At 36.6% G+C, this 18488-nt stretch overlaps 3 protein-coding genes across 3 annotated transcripts in view; all 3 read left to right on the top strand.

Annotated features, from left to right (window-relative positions):
- The window catches only part of LOC135681701 (deoxyribonuclease TATDN1), an 11459-nt gene extending 7749 nt beyond the window's left edge, over window positions 1-3710 (top strand). Inside the window, exons 8-13 of the mRNA XM_089111865.1 lie at window positions 273-358; window positions 717-757; window positions 1264-1340; window positions 2098-2168; window positions 2812-2944; window positions 3573-3710. Coding sequence (XP_088967991.1) covers window positions 273-358; window positions 717-757; window positions 1264-1340; window positions 2098-2168; window positions 2812-2944; window positions 3573-3690 — 526 coding nt within the window. The 3' untranslated portion in view covers window positions 3691-3710. The remainder of the gene's footprint in view (window positions 1-272; window positions 359-716; window positions 758-1263; window positions 1341-2097; window positions 2169-2811; window positions 2945-3572) is intronic.
- Window positions 3711-3715: 5 nt separating this feature from the next.
- LOC148958754 (uncharacterized) lies at window positions 3716-5799 on the top strand. Its single transcript, XM_089111866.1, has 2 exons — window positions 3716-4569; window positions 5155-5799. Exons 1-2 carry the CDS (start codon window positions 4495-4497, stop codon window positions 5797-5799), a joined length of 720 nt encoding a protein of 239 aa, XP_088967992.1. The 5' UTR covers window positions 3716-4494.
- Window positions 5800-6468: 669 nt separating this feature from the next.
- LOC135681699 (uncharacterized) lies at window positions 6469-17699 on the top strand. Its single transcript, XM_065196278.2, has 2 exons — window positions 6469-6598; window positions 13495-17699. The coding sequence occupies exon 2, from the start codon at window positions 13497-13499 to the stop codon at window positions 14508-14510; it is 1014 nt and encodes a 337-aa protein (XP_065052350.2). The 5' UTR covers window positions 6469-6598; window positions 13495-13496; the 3' UTR covers window positions 14511-17699.
- Window positions 17700-18488: the final 789 nt, after the last annotated feature.

Raw genomic sequence — 18488 nt, forward strand, 5'->3', positions numbered from 1 at the left:
CTGGAACAAGACTATAACCAAAAAAGGCAATAAATTCTAAATATTTTTTCCTTTTTTAAGTCCAGATTTCGACTTCAGGACACTTGAAAGTGTTTATTGGGCTGAAGGATAATGGGTTTGACCCTCATTGTTTTTGCTCAGCTTGGGTTTACCCAGTATGGCACCTCTCTTTAGCGCATCGACTGTTATTTTATGCATGTAATACTGTTGTGATTGCAGGAAATCTTTAATCTGTAACCATATTTTTACAGATTTTGCACTTCCTTTTATAGGTACTTTGAAAGGCAATTTGATCTTGCCGAAGAAACGAAACTTCCAATGTTCCTTCATATGAGAAACGCCTGTAGTGATTTCATTGGTAAGAAACAAAAAAGCATTGCTTGTGAATTATTTCCCGATTATTTTCTAATGATGTTTGTCATTTTCCCTTTCCTATCCCTCTGCCTATTATATGGGTAAGCAATACCATGCTTCCTACAGCTACTGATGTCTGTCGAAAGCACAGTGCACATTTTAGCTAGATCCGCTATTGCCTGTGCTATCTTCTTTTTACTGATATTCAATCATCCTTACCGTGTGCCTATTTCACAATGGCTCTCCCTAGCTAAAACAAATGCAAATCACGTTTTCTGTTTTTCTTGTCAACATTTGATATTGTTGGCAGCTTTTTCCTTCACATTTCTTACATTGCCTCCCAATTTCGTATTGTTCTTTAGATATCCTTAAAAGAAACAGGGACAAGTTTTTCGGTGGAGTTGTAAGTTGGAATTTTGTACTGCCTGTTATGATTTTTATTGCGATATTTGCTCTGGTTTTTGAACTGATAACTATTGAACTGATTTTTTCAACTTATAAAAACTTGTTCTAAAGTCTCCTTTTTCGTACACTGAAATTAACGAAGACATTCAGAAAAAATGCCTTTACAAATACATTTAGTACTGCAGCCGATAAGCAATGCTTGAATACAAACTGAAAATTTTAGGTGCGAGGATGGCTCAGTTGTTAAAGGCGCTGACTACATACCCAAGGGTCCGTGGTTTGAGTCAGTGGCAAGACAAAACTTTCACCCAGAGTGAGGAGAGTTGCCAGCTCTCTGTAATTCCAGGCATGGGAATCACAAGGTGTGGTCACATTGAGAGGAAGGACCAGAAAACTACCTGGGGATGCTAGGTAGAAACAAATACAAAACTTAAAATTTATGTGGAATCTTCTTTATCAAGCCTTTTTGAGGCTTTTATTTATTGGATTTGTTTCCCTTGTTAGGCCCATTGCTTCACAGGAACATCGACCGAAGCAAAGGAGTTGCTCGATAATGGACTTTTTATTGGTATAACTGGCTGGTAATACTTTTCACATGTTTCATTTCTGTATTCTCCGTTTGTTTAATTGCTCTCAAAACACTTTTATGACTGTTATTGCGTTGCTTTGGAATGATTTATTCGAGCTTAAACTAACCCATTAGAATGAGGACTTTAGACTAAGATTCAGTGATTCTAAAAACATAAGAAAATATTTTTTTGCAAAAATTTATTTGACGGTACAGAATTTAAATGGTTTTGGAAAAAGCAGGAAAAAAGCATACTAAAGGATTTCGTCTGACTTTTCATTTCTTCAAAATGTAAAACGTCAAAATAACTATCGAAACTTCTAAGCTAGGAAATATATAAACCCAGTTGTGAATTGAAATTCGCCAGTCAGAAACCATCCATCAGTGTCTTTAACCTATTAAAAATATTACTAGTAGTAAAAGCGAACACTTTCTATCTACACTTTGGTGGTTTTTTTATGTAAACGGATTCTAAAATTGCCAGATTATAATTTTGGCACATTCTGGGTTTACTGGTGCATGTTGCCAATAGACAGAATCACAAGTTTTGGTGAAGGGTCCCAAGCTCGACTGGGAACTTGATAAACTAAAAAAAATCTTTCTGGATATATAAAAGTAGACATAAAAGTCTGCAATGCACTTTTGCTAGCCATCGGCAAGCTCGATTCGTAGCTACGTTAAGACAAATAATTCTTAATCCAGCCTATTTTGCTATTTCATTAAGTATAGCATTGTTATGAGTTTTTAAAAAGCATCTCTTTTCTTGACAGTTCTTTGAAGACGGCTGACAATTTGGAAACTCTGAAATCTATTCCAATAGATAGATTGATGATAGAGACAGGTATTGCAACAAAAGAATAAATGATTTCTGCTTGAAAGCATCTCTTTTGGATTCAATGTCTCGCGCTAAGTAAAGTTCCAAAGCTTGTGGTCTCTAAAACTAGCCTCCAAAGGAAAGGCATAACAATGTTTCTACCATTACTAATTTTGTCTGACTGCACCAAATATAACTTGTATACATGCAAGCATGTCTTAAAACTTGGCTTTAATAATGTTCAATTTAGCATTTAAATTAAAAGTGATATTTCGAATAAATATTGATAAGGCAAAGTTTTTGTAAGCAAAAAAAGATCAATATGGCACTGAAATTCGATTCAATGAAGTGCAAATTGGTGCAGTTCCGCTTAATTTTGGTTGTTGAGGAACGAGGTAGGGATAATCGCACAATTCTTACTGGAACAGAATTATTTTTGTTTTCTTTTATGGATAGAGCCATTAACAAAAAAATAAGGAACCAATTCGACACACAATGACGAATATGCCATTAATTAAGGCTTCATCCCCATTCTTTACTTATATATTGTAGATTTGTTAATGTAGAATTGAATGGAAATTGAGAAGTAATGGGTGTATTAGTTGATACTTTCATAATGTCAGCAATTCTTTTTCAAGGCTAATGGATTTAACTTCATCTTATTTTGAAGATGCACCTTGGTGCGAGGTTCGTAACACCCACGCAGGATCATCTTTGGTGAAAACACAGTTTCCTTCTAAGAAAAAGGAAAGATGGGAGAAAGGATTTTGTGTTAAGTCCAGGAACGAGCCAGCACATATTAGGTTCGTTATCGTCTTTTTGTAAGAATACTTTTACAATGAAAAGTAATTCTATTTACTTACAGTACTTTTTCAGGTTTCAGGTAAACCAATACACGAAGATCTTCTTTGTATAACGAATTGGTGTTCATGTTAATGACCTTTCTTTCTCAATAATTTCTGTTTCAACTGAAATCAAAGAACTTTTTACATTCGATTCAGTTTATATTTTTCAAATTTCACGACATAGAATTCATAAACATTAACAATGCCTACTACAAGAATGTATTGTACGAGATTTGTTGCAGGAAAACTAATAAATTTACGTAGGAAATTAATACATTATACAAAGACAAATATAGGAACAAATTAATTGCATACAAATGATAAGAAAGGGGGATACCCCAGGTTACACGTTATTTTATTCACAGCACGTCTGGAATGTTCAAAAACCTTAAGATCCTGAATTTGGTAATCAGATTATTGTGGGTTTTTTTGGCTATTTGGTTGTTTAAATTGGCCTAGGCTTGCTCTCAGAGTCACCGTTATTCTTTAGTCTCTGTATTTTATTCCGGTATAGCTACAACAGATGAACTTGCTGATAGTTTCTCTGCTATTCCTTTTGTTTAAAGAGCTTATAATTCACTCTTAGACAAGTCCTTGAAATTATGGCTGCAATTAGAGGAGAAGAACTTGAAGAACTTGCTGATGTAATGTACTCAAACACTGTAAAAATGTTTTTTAGCAATACAAATATTGATTCGATATGATATTATTTTCTTTAATTAAAGATGGCAGTGGTTCGTTTTTTGTCGTAGCAAACCAACTTTTTTGACATCCAGTTTTGAGCATTGATAGCCTGATAACCCTCTGTAGTCTTCACTAGATGGTCAAGAATATTTATTGGGTTTGTGTACATTGGCCCAGAAAGTCTATCGCCAGGCCCGTTTTATATCCATCATGGATAAAAAACGTGACCTCTAACAGTCTTAAACCAAGCTTTAGAGTACAATTTATTTATCCTGCTGAAGGCAATGAACCCGTGTCAAGTACGAAACATACACGCTTGTTCAATAACTGTTGACGGAACATGGTGTTATGATAAGCACATACAATGGGGCTACATGTATCATATTGAAACTGATGGTATATTTGAGTTGGAAAATTGGCAATCAAGCATAAAATGACCAAATGAAAATCATGAAGTTCGAATAACTCCAGCAATATTGTTTGTTAAAATGGACTCATTGCCCATGGCAATTCATTGCGAATATTCTGATGAGAGACAATGTTTGTGGTAATAGTCTGACTTCCTATAATTTGCAGCAGAAACAAATAGGCTTTAGGAACCATGCATCAGTAACCGGTATGCTTACTTGAAGGTGTTCCAAGCTGAAGTATTGAAACCAAACATCCTTGTCGAGTTTCAATGGAAAGACCCGCTCATGCTTCAGTGAGCACGAAGATCCATTGTTCTGCATGCTGTTTTCATTAAGTACATTCTTAATTATGATTATAGATATTTATGCTTCTTTTTTCTATTACCGCTTCAGTCGTCGTTTTCTCCAAGAAAGATGACCTGGAGATGCAAAGGCCTTGTTGGTGGCCTTGCACTCGTTGTCATTTTTCTGCAACCAGCTAACTTGCAGGTTTGTTGGTTTTTTTCTATCTTTCACCTCCCTTCGCAGATCTGGCTTTGACTCTACTCTGCTTAAAGCCAAAGCTAATTTGAGAATCGAATCAAGATTTCGAGACTTCAAACTACTTGACAAATCTGTTAGCAAAACAAAGGTAAACACCTGCTTTAAGGAATGCTTATCAAATTATACTAAGCAAATTATTACCAAAAATAAAGTAACCATATTAAGATATATATTATTTTGTAAATAGTTCAGGAGTTGAAAAAACGATGATTTTGTAGTTGGATATATTATTTGTATCGTTCCAGAATTGCGGCTATACATTTTCTTTTTATATTGTACCCTATACCATAATCTATCATTTCTAATGCTTTTTTATATTAAAAAATTGGTTATCTACAAAAAGTGAAGACGAAGTAAGAAAAAACAAATTTGAAATTTCAAGAAGGAATTTTGATTCGAAATATTTTGTTGTTTATTCGTGGCATGTTCTTCAGTATCTAAGCAGACAATGTTATATATTAACGAAATTAACAAAGTGAAAGGTTTCTGCATAGATCACCATTGATAATTATTTGAATTTATTTATTACAGCCTATAACTGCATTTCTGGACATTTTGCCACAGATGTTAGTGACTTTCAAAGGTCAACCCATCTCGTTCTACAGTTTTGATAAACCGTCATTTAAAGGTCATCCATTGATACAAGTTCCCCAACTCTATTCACATTTGAATGCAACCGAGCGAAAAAGAGCTGCTCTCTATCTTTATTACATCGTAGCTGGATTTTGTTTGAAGGAAATGATAATACCATGCATTCCAGACGATGCTTTGGACCTTGCCGACAGAGTTTTAACAGGCGATAAAGACTGCTCGTTTACATGCGGAAAAAAGAAAACCAAATCTGGATTTCCAAAGCTCCCACCCACTCTTGGAAAACTTGCAGTAACTATTGCTTGTAAGTGGTATCCACTTCTGGATTCACCAGACCAAGTCATTTCCTTAACGAAGCTGGGGCAGTCATTGACTCCAGACCCAGCCGAAGCTGGCGAGGAGTTAAAGTACTTTACACTGTTCCAAATGGACCTTATTGTCAGACATGCTATCCATTTAGCGGTGGTCGGAATTCAGAATATGACAGACTCAGAAATAAAATCAACATTCAAATCAGATGCATACAAGGTAATGGGGCAGTTGGATGGGTTGCGTAAAAAGAAAGAGAAAGGCGGGGCTAGCTGAGTTGATCAGGGCATTCGTATTTAGTTGTCAGTTGTAACAGCTTCACACCCTTTTGCAGTAAGAAAGAAGCAAAACTGACTGCTGGAGGGATTTCAAAAAGACTGCTAAGCATGACCACATAGGCAAATTAGCGGATGGGAAGAACTATGTTTGGAGGACAATCGGTAGTCAAAACTACTTTTTTCCGACACTCTTTGGAGTATCAGAGACGGCGGCAAGAAATTGGACTTTGGGGGAAATTGAACTAAATAACAATAAAAATATTTAAAAAGACGGTCAAAAATCTTATCTTTCAAAAGGTGGGGCTTCAGCCCTCCAGTGGCACCTGCCTGCGTATAACATCGGATAATGACCAAGAGTAAGCTGAAATTTTATATCCAGTTGTGGATCGAAAGTAACACGAGAGGAAGAAAAACGCGTTTGATTTGTTATCCACTCAATTCGCATAACCTTTGTGCAAGCAAGAACAATGGAACAGAACTATTAAGAACATCGAAGCATTAGGTAGCTGGACATCACGTAATTAAGTTAAATATAAAACTAGTGGTATAACACTACAAAGATTCCTGCTTTCGGAAATTCTTCGTTCCCCGAATTCCCGTTCCCCCGTTCCTTCTTTGCGACCCATGAAAATACAAACCAACTGCCGCTAAGCAAAGCATGCCAGTTGCGCAAGAGCCTTTAAGTGTTGCCATGCCTCTATTCTATTGATCTTTTGAATTACCTCTAGCACTCACCACACTACTGTATTCTCCTGTCAGTCGATGAACTGTTGCAGTTTGTAGGAAGCACAGCGTTGGTAAGTAAAATACTGTCGGAAATTTAACTGTTAATCGTAACCAGTGGCAGATCTAGACAAAAATTTAAGTTGGTTCTTATATGGGCGTGTTCCCATATTTTTCTGGCAAATTCTAACAAGGTGCTTGATAATTCTAACAAAATACATTATTTCATCATGATTCCAAGGCAAATAAGAAAAATAAACCTGTAAACCAAACCAGGAAATGTCATTATGAATTCTAAAAGAATGGCTTCGATTTCTTGCCAAACAGAGGACAGGACCTTAATAAATTCCTTTAGCTGGTTACAGCATGAAAATGACCTCTACTTTTAAACACAAGTTTACAAACAGTTAAAATCGCTAACAATTTATGAAAAATTTAACATATGTGCAGATAAGGTTGCCTACCAAAGTGGACTAAATTTTAGGCGCAAGGAAGGTAGGGACTAGGCCTTGTACTTTCCAAAATTAATTTCTCTCCCGTCTGAGCACTTCTGGCTCGTTCCTGGATTTTTAAAGCGAATTAATTTACGGACCAGATTGTGCAGTTCTTCATCGTTGTAAAATTTCAAGGATCCCCGGTCTGTGCTTAAGTCCTTCGCAAACTAACTATAGCCAATCAATATATGAGCTTGAAAAAAAATTAATAGTATATACCAATCAGAACAATGAAAATGAATGATTTTACGTCACATTTATCTACTTCCGCGGCTTTAATGTATGAGCTTGAATACCTGTGATCGGGTTCTGATATCACTTTTGCCGCGGACGTAGTTCAAATTTTTATTTAGGCAGGCGGAAGAAGCGTTTTGTAGCATTTCACTGTGTAGAAATGGCGATCGGCACTCACAACATAACTGAAGCCTTTTCTTTTGGACAGGGGTGGCGCTAGAGACAAACATTCAAGGTGCCGAAGTACATATTCTCCGTAACTGCCGACGCTGGATGTGTCAAATTGCCGATAGAAAAAAAACTCGATTTGCCCCATATAGCAGGCAGGGCCATCGCGAGGCAAGCCTCCTTGGGGGGGGGGGTGGTTGTGGAATGCAAATTTACCTGATTAAAAAATTATTGCCTGAAACTTTTTAGCTGGTGCCACAAACCTCTGCAATACATTTTGTCAATCTAACTCTGTAAGATAACCGACTTTCCTAATAGTCTAGTCAAATCTCTATATCGAGACGGGCAAAATATATAGTTACTACCTGAGGCGGCACCATGGTTGCCGCCGAAGGGGGAGGAAATTTTCGAATTGTGATGCTTCTAGTTCCCTGGAAAATGCACTCTTTCAAGCAGATTCCACTAAAGCAATCCTCCTAATCCTATTGAAAATTATTGTCTTTTTGCAAAACTTTTTTACAGCAGATAAAAACAACAATTTCGCCGTGGTCTTGAAAAATACCAGGTTGTCAGTTACTTCTAAATTTAGATCCCTCTCTCCATCTTAGCATGCCTTTTGAATGTGGAGCTCATAGTGAATTGCAGTTGACGCTTCTACTGAGAAACTTTAGGATAAATGAACACGAGGCACAATTTTACCTAAGATTGCTTGATCCTTTATTGATTTTATGACAGGAAGGTCTCTGAAATATCTAAAGCGTTTCTTCCACCAAGCGGATTTTACCTGAAATTTCCTATTGAGATACTATTGGGGTGGGTATGACAACCCGCCAGTCGCGACGCCCCTGAAAGCACCTCCAATGAAGGGGCGCCGAAGGGTCATGGCCCCCACTTTTTTACAAAGTAATAGAGCATTTTTCCAAAATCTTTTGTTGTGGGTGCAAAATTCTCCCTTGCCCCCTTCCCGTACCCCACTTTCCAACCTGTGTCGGAGTCCACCAGATTTTCTCGGCAATTTGTGCCTTGTTAGAAACTTAATGCGCAAATATTGCCTATTGTTGAATATTTCTTCCTATCTATGGTGGAAGAAGTTAATCAATGGTTTTCTCTAAACCATTTTTTGTCGCAAGCTATGCGGTGAACAATGCTATTGAAAAATAGTTGATGAAAAAGGACAAGAAGTGCTTTTTGAAAAATTTATTACGCAAAATGAGCTCATGATCGAAATGTTTTCATTGGCAATAATAATGCCTTGAAACGAAAAGAGAATCCCTTAAGAAGAAAATTCATTAAAGACTTTATTTATAACAGCGTGATGTTGCTGTTGTTAGGGTAAATTTCCTTGAAACGGTCCAAAACATGATCCAAATCAAGCATCTGCACGTTTCACATGAATTCCAAGCAGCAACAGGAATTTCAACCGAGAGGAGCACCATGGTATTGTGGGTCATGCGAGGGAGCACCATGAAACAATGTCACAGCTATCACGGAAGCGACAGGATATAATGCCACTTTGATAATAAAATTGCCGAAGAAAAGCCATTGAGAAAACCATAAACCAGCCAGTGCAGTTTTCTCCTCGATTATTTATGTCATTCAAACAACATGTAAACCGGGTGACATCCATCAAGTGCCGACGGTATTGAGAAAGCAAAAATTGATTGGCTGCCGACGGGGGGGCTAACAAAAATCTAGGGGGGGCTAAAGCCCCCCCTTGCCCCCCCATGCCGCCACTCCTGCTTTTGGATTTTAACAGAACGAAAGCGTGTGTAATTTTGTGAGGGCTGTATTTGATTTTTTAAACTTGATGCAAGAAATGAAATTATAAACCCTCCGTTTGTATTGTAATCAAATGAGAGCCCAGTCTGCAGGGCATGGCAGCTTTAGACAAGATCTTGTTTTTGTGTGAGCAAAAAGTGTGTGCATTTGCAACCTATTGTGTGCATTTCCAATCTATTGTGTGCACATGTCACACTGTGCATACTCGATGACAGCAAGGTAGATTTTTTGTCAGGTGCAGTTTACTTAAATCTTTTATTTTAAAGTTTGGGTATTTGAGAGGAAATCAGAATGTTTAATTGGAAGGTGATAAATCAAACAATGTAAAGCTTACATAAGATGAAAACAGAAGATGAAAATCTTACAAAGTTTATAAAAAATTGAAGTTGAGATTTTTTCACAAAGTTTTCTAGTTTGTTCTGGCCTGCTCCTTACCTTTATCTTTATTCTAAAATATGTTATTTTGATATTTGGGTATTTATTTTGAATTCCAAAAGTTTTGAATAAGTATTTCCAAAGTAATTGGTAGCAGATATTAGTGAGGGGTTTAGTTAGTGGTCAGGATAGAGGACTGATAGAACCAATTTTTTATAACTTTCTAAGTTTTAAATTGGGATCTAATTTTCAGCAACAAGTTTGGAAATCATGTATTTGTGAGCATCCTGTTTTTCTTTACCTTTTGTGATGCCAGGCATGGTTAATAGTTTGTTTTAATTGGTTGGTTTGTTGGTTTTAGTTAGCTTGTATGCATAGGTAGAAATTGTACCAACTTTAAATAAAGAAAGGAAAAAAATGATTTCAAACTTAGATGCATTAGAACATTGTATAAATTTAAAAAAAGGTTATTTTGTCTATAGACCACTCCAATGCAACTTTCCAACTTGGTTTACATAAACGATTTGGAAAACATTTTTTATTGTTGTAATCCACAAAATATTTAAGTGTTTATGAAACTTTTTATGAATCTTAATTGCGTAGCCAAGAGCTCAGCTTTACCCACCTACTGGTTGCCTAGAATATTGTCATTTTGCCAAAACCATTAACCAGATATTAGTGCATAAACTAACAAAAACATTAATGCTATTTATTTCATCTACATCTGAAGTAGCTGTGTTTTAAAAAAGTTGATAAAGTAGTCAGAATGATGGAAGAAGAAATCAAATATTCATTGTTTTCATTTCAACTAAAAGAAAATCAATTGTAATTGTTTCTTATTATCATTTTTTTTGTATTTTATGTATTGGTTCAATTTCAAATAGCACATTGCAAGAAGTTGAAAAGATAATTTTTTTAATTGCAAATCAATTATCTAAAAATCAGGTATTGAAAACCCTTGCTCTTTCAACATTTGGAAGGAATTCTAGTCACCATTAATTTTGAAGGGCATGCCACCAGCCCCACCTAAAACTGAGTACCCCTCAAAATTCTTTCTGGATCCGCCCATGTGAATCCGCCACTGACTGCAACAATAACTCGCAAGTAGAGTTTTAAAGCTCTCGGTAAGCTCAATCGTCATATAACCGTTATGCTGAGAAATCTCTCAAATAAAGAATGAAACAACCCAACCATATTACAATTGAATGAATGCCAATGCAATAAGGTTTACTATTTGACAAGCTTAACCTCAAAGTGCACGAATTGCTGTGGTTATTTTTAAGTACCCACATATGTAGGGGTTCAGAAAATGATGGCGAACGGTTATCTGCTGGGGTCTAACGGGTGGAAACGGGGGTGAAACAGTTAGCACTGAGACTTTATGCCTCTGTGGAGGAGAAAATTAAATATTTCCTTTTGGATACAACACAAGTTACATTATTTGCTTCACAACCATGGATAAAACCATTTTTGAGTATGCTCGGTTTCAATTAAAAAGGGTCACGTGATCACAATTTACCCTTGACCTTATAAGGAAGTCTTGGCTCTTTGTTGAAAAAAATCACAAAAATGCTGCTCTAAGTATTTTAACAACTAAGTTCCCGTTAACCTACATAATGCTGACCAATGACCAAATGCATCAGCTGTGTACAAGCCACTTCATCCTTCACAGATAAATTAAATCAGAAAAACTGGCTAGGAACATCGTCAAGGTTCTGAAACAAGATTTTGAATCTTTTCTATGAGTTATAGTTATCGTTAAAGTTCAAGTTACCCAAAAAGTTATCTTCCGCTCACCTTCTTGTGATAAAGATATTTTCATAATTTTAATGAGCATAATTGAACGGCAACAGCAGGTGTATCGCGTCCTCATCACAGGTCTACGTAAAGGAAAATATTATATCTTGCGCAAGTAGAAATGGGAATGGCGATGGCTATGTTTTCTCTAGAAAAAGAAAAGCCTTGTGTTGGAAGGTGTTACAGCAAAACGAAAGTCTTGTAAGGACATTAAATTTGCATTTATTACCAGAAACGGAAGAAAGCACCATCTATGGCCCCGTTCACACGGGAACGCAATTGTTCCGTTCCGTTCTTCTCCGTTCCGAAAAGCGTAACGCTCAGGGGTTGTGTTCACACGGGAACGCTTCAAATGACATCGTTCCGTTCCGTTCCCGTGTGAACGCGCAGAACTGGTCCAGAAAATGGAACGATAAGAGAGTTTTGCCCTTGGCGCATGCGTCTGTGTTGTGGTAATTGTGGTTACTTGGGGCTTGGATGGACTTGTAGTCTTTCATCACCTCGAGAAGCAGCTGAATCTCGTCGTCAGTCCATTTAAAAGATTCAACACCATTCTGGGAACTTTGAAATTCCCTCCTTTTAAGGTTGGCTTCCATTTTCCCACGAGCTTGCTTATTTTGGGGCGCTTTTTGTATTCTCCATTTATTCAAATTGTTTAAAAAAATTCAGAGATGGCTCAGAGATAAATCAAAATGATGAAATCTATCTCCGTTATGGACATACGCATTAAAAATCATTTGCTTATTTTGGCGCGCAAATTGCAGAACGGAACGATTGCGTTCCCGTCTGAACATAAACAATTTTGCTATCAAAAGTTTCTTACATGTTTCTTAAATTTCTTGGGTAATGAATTTTTTAAACGCGTTTCCAAGGAAAAGTAAATAGTTCACCCACATTCTAACGTGGTTTTGTTGTCGTTTTGTGAAATTGTAAATCTGATTTGTGGTGTTGTGGTTTCAATTTTATGGTGCTGTAAATGAATCAACCATCTTGAATAATTTTTGGAGCATGTAAAAATCTACGGTGGCCCACAGTTGCCACGGTAAAACTTTCTTTTTCAAGGCAAAACTTTCATTCTCACGGCAACAAAGCGGCTCCAGCCATCAATACAACCGTGTATCGGGAAGCCGTATGGCTTCAATTTATCGTACCCATCACAGTGCCATGCTGCATTTGGGCCCAGATTCTGGTAAGCCCTTCTTCTCAAGCGATGTGCTCTATCGTACATTAGGGTTCCCTGCAACATAGTAGCAAACCTTCGGGAGCTAGACCCTCAGGATGTTCAAGAAAGGAGACTCATCAACACACAACAGCACACAACACCCAACATTGCTCTTGCTGGCTTCGTGTTGAACTTCTCAACATCAAATTTAAATAAAGGAACATCATTAATCAGCGTTCCTATAGTCATTTCTCTATGAGAAACCAAGGGCCAGGGCTGGAAGGCACTTTTTTAAAATTTAGGGCTGTTTTGCTACCAAAAGTCCGTCTCTATTGGGTATGCTACCACATCTTCAAATCTGTTAGTTTTGTTGGAAAAGCTTCCAAATTAGAAGCATTGTGAACAATAATATCTTTGTATAAAACAACTTCTGGGACTCACAGCCAAAATATAAACAATTAATTGCTTAATTTCGATTGCTTCCTATGCTCATTTTAAAAAACATTTTATTCCTGCTACGCCAAAAAGCCACAAAGTTGTTACAAGGTTGCAAAACTTAAAACAGTCAGTAGTGAGTTGCAACCAAATTTGATATTCGTCCAGATATCGTCATTTTGTCTCTCTTGTGTCAAACTAAAAATAGTCGTTTAATCCGAGTCCGAAGGTGTTATCCAACTAAAAGCTTTACGCCCATCTTACGTTTTAGTAGCTTTATTTTTCATTAGTGTTAATTTTACTTGACTGAACGCACTGCGCACACTTATAACAGCTTTTTGTTTCGTAGAGCGCTGTTATCAAATTTAGATGTTAGTAGAAATAAATAAATAAATAGATAAAAATGACGTCATGAATTTTAATGCTGCAAGTATTTACGTTTTTAATGATATAAGAATGATTCAATTCACTGCCTGTTTAAGTTCATAGTTTGTATTTTCTTCTTATATAGTTCATATATTCGTAGATATGGCACAGTCATTTTCTTTAAAGTTAATTGACATCTCTGGTGTGAATGAAGATCCGTTTAAGCTCAAGGAAGTTGCATCATTGATCAAGCAAGAATGCATGACTACCGGGTTTTTCTTACTCAAAATGCCAGATGGTATCAAGCAGTTTATACCATCAGTGATCGAGGCAGCAAAACAGTTCTTCAAGTTGCAATCAAACGAAAAACAGAAGTTAATCAATTCAGTTTTGACGCAGATGAAAATAAACGGTCAGAGCATTCCTGGAACTGGCAGTGGCTACAGAGGGGTGTCTGAAGACCCAAATTTCAAATCAGATACACGAGAGAGTTATAATATGGGTCCAGATATAACAAAAAGTGCAGTTACTTCGAAAGGGTATTCAGGTAGTGGAATGACTCCATGGCCCGAGGAAGGTCTGCTTCCTGGTTGGAAGAAAATCATGCAGGATTACACCAATCAAATTCTCAGCACAGTTGTTCCATCATTAAGAAAAGTATTCGCCGTATCACTAGGACTAGAAGAAGATTATTTTGAACAGCCTGGGTATTTTGAAATGCCAACGTGGTTATTAGGCCTCACATATTACTTTCCAGAGAGATCAGACGCATCGTTGGAAATCTATGGCATTAGGCCACATTGTGACTCAGGAATGTTTACCCTTTTGATTGGTGACGGAAAGCCTGGTCTTCAGGTCTGTTTGGACAAGTCAGTGGATGTAGACAAAAGAGTGTGGCTCGATGTTCAAATTCCACCACAGGGTTACTTTGTCGTTAACATTGGTCAGGTCCTTGAACGCTGGAGTGGTGGCTCGTACAAAGCAACGATGCACAGGGTGATGCTTGACGGAACGACAGACAGACTTTCTATTCCATTCTTTTATGATCCGAATATAGACCTCAAAATCATTCCCCTTGTTGCGTCTGACGATGGTAAAGTCACGAATTATAAGCCAGAATCACTAGGGCAAATTATGTTAGACCGGCTAGTGAAGCACAGCGAGGACTTTGAATAGTTAGTCGAGCACAAAGAAAGCTAAGGCTTCCTTTTATTGAAAGAGCTAGATTAAAAGCTGTTTACTGCCTAAAGACATGTTATGTAACACTATAAAATACCTTCAAGGGAGTCTATTGATGATGACAAATTTAATGCAAAAGACAAATAGAGCGGAAGCATAGGCCTCTCCATGCATATATTGATCGTGACGTCATAACTCAAAGAGTTTCCTGGATTAGTTCCAAGAAGCAATTCGATGGGCTAAAGACTTAAAAACTTGTTAGAATAACTATAAATTGATTTAAATTTCTTCGATTCTTGGGTGTAGAAAATCTTACAGAGGGAATTATTCAGGTGCCAGAGCCTTGAAATAAAGGACCTATTAACGAAAAGGTATACCTCTTTCAAATCGTATTAGGTTCTGGTACTAAGGGTAACTGGGAACAATAACTCAGTTTTTTCATTGTAAGCGCAATTTTTTTTCTTATGTTTCATAAAAAACTGTCTTAGCAATGAGTTCCAAAAAGCTTTCTATGTGCGTTACCATCTTGCTTGTCTTGATGTTATCTGTTACACGCATGTGGCTCAATACTGAAATTTCTGAACCGACGGCCAAATTTAAGGACTTAAAAATTCTTAGTTATTCTTTAATTTTTTGCATTTTTTTAAATAAAACTGAAAGCGAATGGTGGAGAAACTTTGCTCGCATAAAAATGCTTTTAGTGCATAGCCACGCCCCTAAAAAAAGCTTGGAGTATTTTTAGGCCCTGAGCACAGAGCTCCTGAAGCAAAGTGGTAAATACAGTACTGCTGGTACACTTGGGGTGGGGGGGGGCGGCAGAGCCCAGGAAAGCTAATGGCGACACTAGGTGCCGCTGAGTGGGAATGGGTAATAAGCGCAGTCCTTGGGAAAGTGTTAGACCACGCCCTTTCTTTGTCCCGGAAACCCAAAATTTATTTCATTATAACAAATGCTTATGGACTTAGTAGAGATGCATTATTGTTAATCCAAGACTACCTAAAAGGGCGATTTCAACTGGTGAAAATTAATGTTAACTTTAGCGAATAGAAAGAAATAAAAACGGGTGTTCCCCAAGGTTCTGTCCTTGGTCCCCTTTTTTCAACAATTTTTTTAATGGCATATTCATAAACCTAGATCAAAACAAACTTTGCAACTATGCTGATGGTAATACCATTTGGATTGAAGGTACTGATAAGGAGGACATACCAGCTAAACTATAACACGAAATCAATATCATAAACCAATGGTTTATAGACAATGCTATGCAGCTCAATGGAGACAAATGCAAACTTGATTTCAGCAAAACCGAACAATGTTGAAAAAAAAGACAAAGTGAAATTGCTGGGCGTAACGATAGACAACCAATTAAAATTTGATGACCATATCAAAAGTATGTGTAATTAAGCAGGAAAAACGATAAATGCACTTGCAAGAATAGCGCCTTATTTTAACGAAGATAAAAGACAACTTTTGATGAAAACATTTGTTTTGACATTCTTCAATTACTATTCCTTGGTATGGATGTATTGTAGTAGGGAAAACAATAAACTTATTAACAACATTCATGAAAGAGCATTGCGAATAGCCTATAGCAATTTTTCATCTAGTTTTGAACAACTACTGCTCAGAGAAAAACACGGTTACAATCCATACAAGGAATTTAAAGCAACAACTTGCAACAGAAATTTACAAAACTATTCATCACGAAAACCCAAGTTTCATGGAGGATATTTTTAGAATAACTGAATCACCCTATAACCTCAGGAGGGGCTGATTTTCGCTAGAAGTATGGAACTCGATTCCCACAGAAATGACCTCAAGCTCAAAAATAAAAACCTTTAAAGCAAGTATCAAAATTATGCTTGCGAGTTTTTGTTCATGACGCATTTGTAAGCCATTTATAAGACAAGTGGGCTATATAAAATGACAGGGAACCTACTGTACATTGATGTATCTTATTAGTTATTCGTCTATTTTTGTTGCGTTGTTAGATTCGGTTATTGTTAATATATTTAGTTGGTTTTAATTAGCTTTAGTATAGGTAGTAGTGAACGTTTACCAACTCAAAATAAAGTGAAGAAAAAAACTCGAAAACTCGAAAACTCGGAAGAAAGAGTAAAGCATAAGAGGCCATGTATAACTTGGTTAAGACCTTATATGTCGAGCAAATTCATAAGTCTTTATTTAATAATTATTTAATTACGAGATCCATTCAGTATCAATTATAAAAGTTCTAATTACAAATAAAAGTTAATAATTTGACGTCATCCTGTAACAAATAAAGTGCATTAATAAATACAGTTGATAATTTGAATAAACGGATTTAAAAACCAGTAATGTTCCCTCCTTGGATTCCTGCGGAAATATTTTTCTTCAGCTTAGGAAATGACATTTTAACCCATTCTTAAACAGGGTTATTGTATTTGATTCTTTTATGTGTTTTGGGATAGAATTCCAGGTTTTTAGACCAGTGTAATTATAAATTTTTCTACTGAAGCATAAATTTAGCCTTGGGATTTGGAGATCAATCTTGTTTAATGTTTCCTGTACCATACTTGCTTATCGTGGATCTTTCAGCAAATTTATCGTGCAGACTCTCAGGACATATCTTGTTAATTATTTTAAAGATCTGAACCGACCGGTCAAATTGAAACATCTGATCGATGTTAAATGTTGGTCGAATCAAAGAGTCCTTTGTTCTAGATGCTTCAATAATGTCAAAGGGCTGATATTTAGCGTTCGACCTTCAAAGCAAAATCATATTTTATGTAAGATTCTTTCATCTTCCAGTATAACAACGAGATAAAAGTAATTTGTATAATAAGCAGGCTTTTACTCTTACAAAAATTAATTCAACCAAAAAACATGTTTTTTCATTGCATTTGAATGTAAATAATACATTCGGCTAAAATGTTTCACTTCAAAGCCGTTTTTCATGGATACTTTATTATGACTTCAACAATGTTTTGAAACTCGCCCTCATCCTTTTTTAGGATGTAAAACCGATATTTTGACTACCGAAGATAGAATTTCCTATCAATATGGGTAAATATTTTTAATTCGTTCTCTTGAAGCTTTTCCTGTGCGCCGGTGTTGTTTTCACTCTTTGATTAGCTTCTATTAAAGGTTTGTTACAACTCTTTTGCCAAGATTCTTCCGATGTAAGTTCTGATGTTTCTAAATGCATTCAATTCGATTACACAATTTTTTGCATAACAGTACTCGCATTTTTTTTCAAAAACTAAAAGCTCAAAGTTTAGTAACAGCTCTATATGATACCTGAGAAACTTTTGTAATTGGTAGAAAATTTTTATAGAAATTTACCAGTCACACAAAAGAGTTTTGATCTTGAACACCATTGTATACTGAAACACTCCACAGGGCCTTCAAGAAAGAGACATACTATTTTCTTTACCATGGGTGCATTACCGAAAAAATGAAGAAATATGTATGAACTTTTGGTAGCAAAATGCCTACAAGCCCCGTACGTTAGTTTCTTACAAAAATGAGGGTGTACATTATTTCCCCTTTTGCCTCTTGAAAGTTCTATATGCCAAGGGCGCACATCAGAGGGACGTTAGGGCGCCACGCCAAAGGTTACTAAAAAGGTCGGCCCGAAATGAATTTGTGATGGATTAATCTCCTTGTTAGCAATGCTTTATAAATGTCGCTCTGTTCTCCCCAAAGGCTGGTCCTACCAAACGCTAGTAATACTTGGGGTTACACTTCGACCCCGTTTACACTGTGCCGGATAAATTTTATCCGCATCAAAATTAGTTCAGATAGACGTCGCGTTTACACTAGACCCACGCTATTCGCACGAATTTAAGAGCGGCTATCCGAACAAAATTAGTTCACCTAGGAAAGTGGATTAATTTAATTTGGATAGCTATGTGGTACAGTGTAAACGCTTTTATCCGGATAAATTTTAACCACATCGTATCTTGCTCGAAAGCGATTGGTTATTTCTTCCTA

Source organism: Rhopilema esculentum, chromosome 12 (assembly GCF_057945365.1).
Source record: "Rhopilema esculentum isolate cy_ngs chromosome 12, ASM5794536v1, whole genome shotgun sequence".
NCBI classification, from domain to species: Eukaryota; Metazoa; Cnidaria; class Scyphozoa; order Rhizostomeae; family Rhizostomatidae; genus Rhopilema; species Rhopilema esculentum.

Coding starts and splice junctions, on each gene's coding strand:
- LOC148958754 (XM_089111866.1), top strand. CDS start 4,495: ATGACCTGGAGATGCAAAGGCCTTGTTGGTGGCCTTGCACTCGTTGTC. Junction 4,570..5,154: donor TGCAACCAGCTAACTTGCAG/GTTTGTTGGTTT, acceptor TATTTATTACAG/CCTATAACTGCATTTCTGGA.
- LOC135681699 (XM_065196278.2), top strand. CDS start 13,497: ATGGCACAGTCATTTTCTTTAAAGTTAATTGACATCTCTGGTGTGAAT.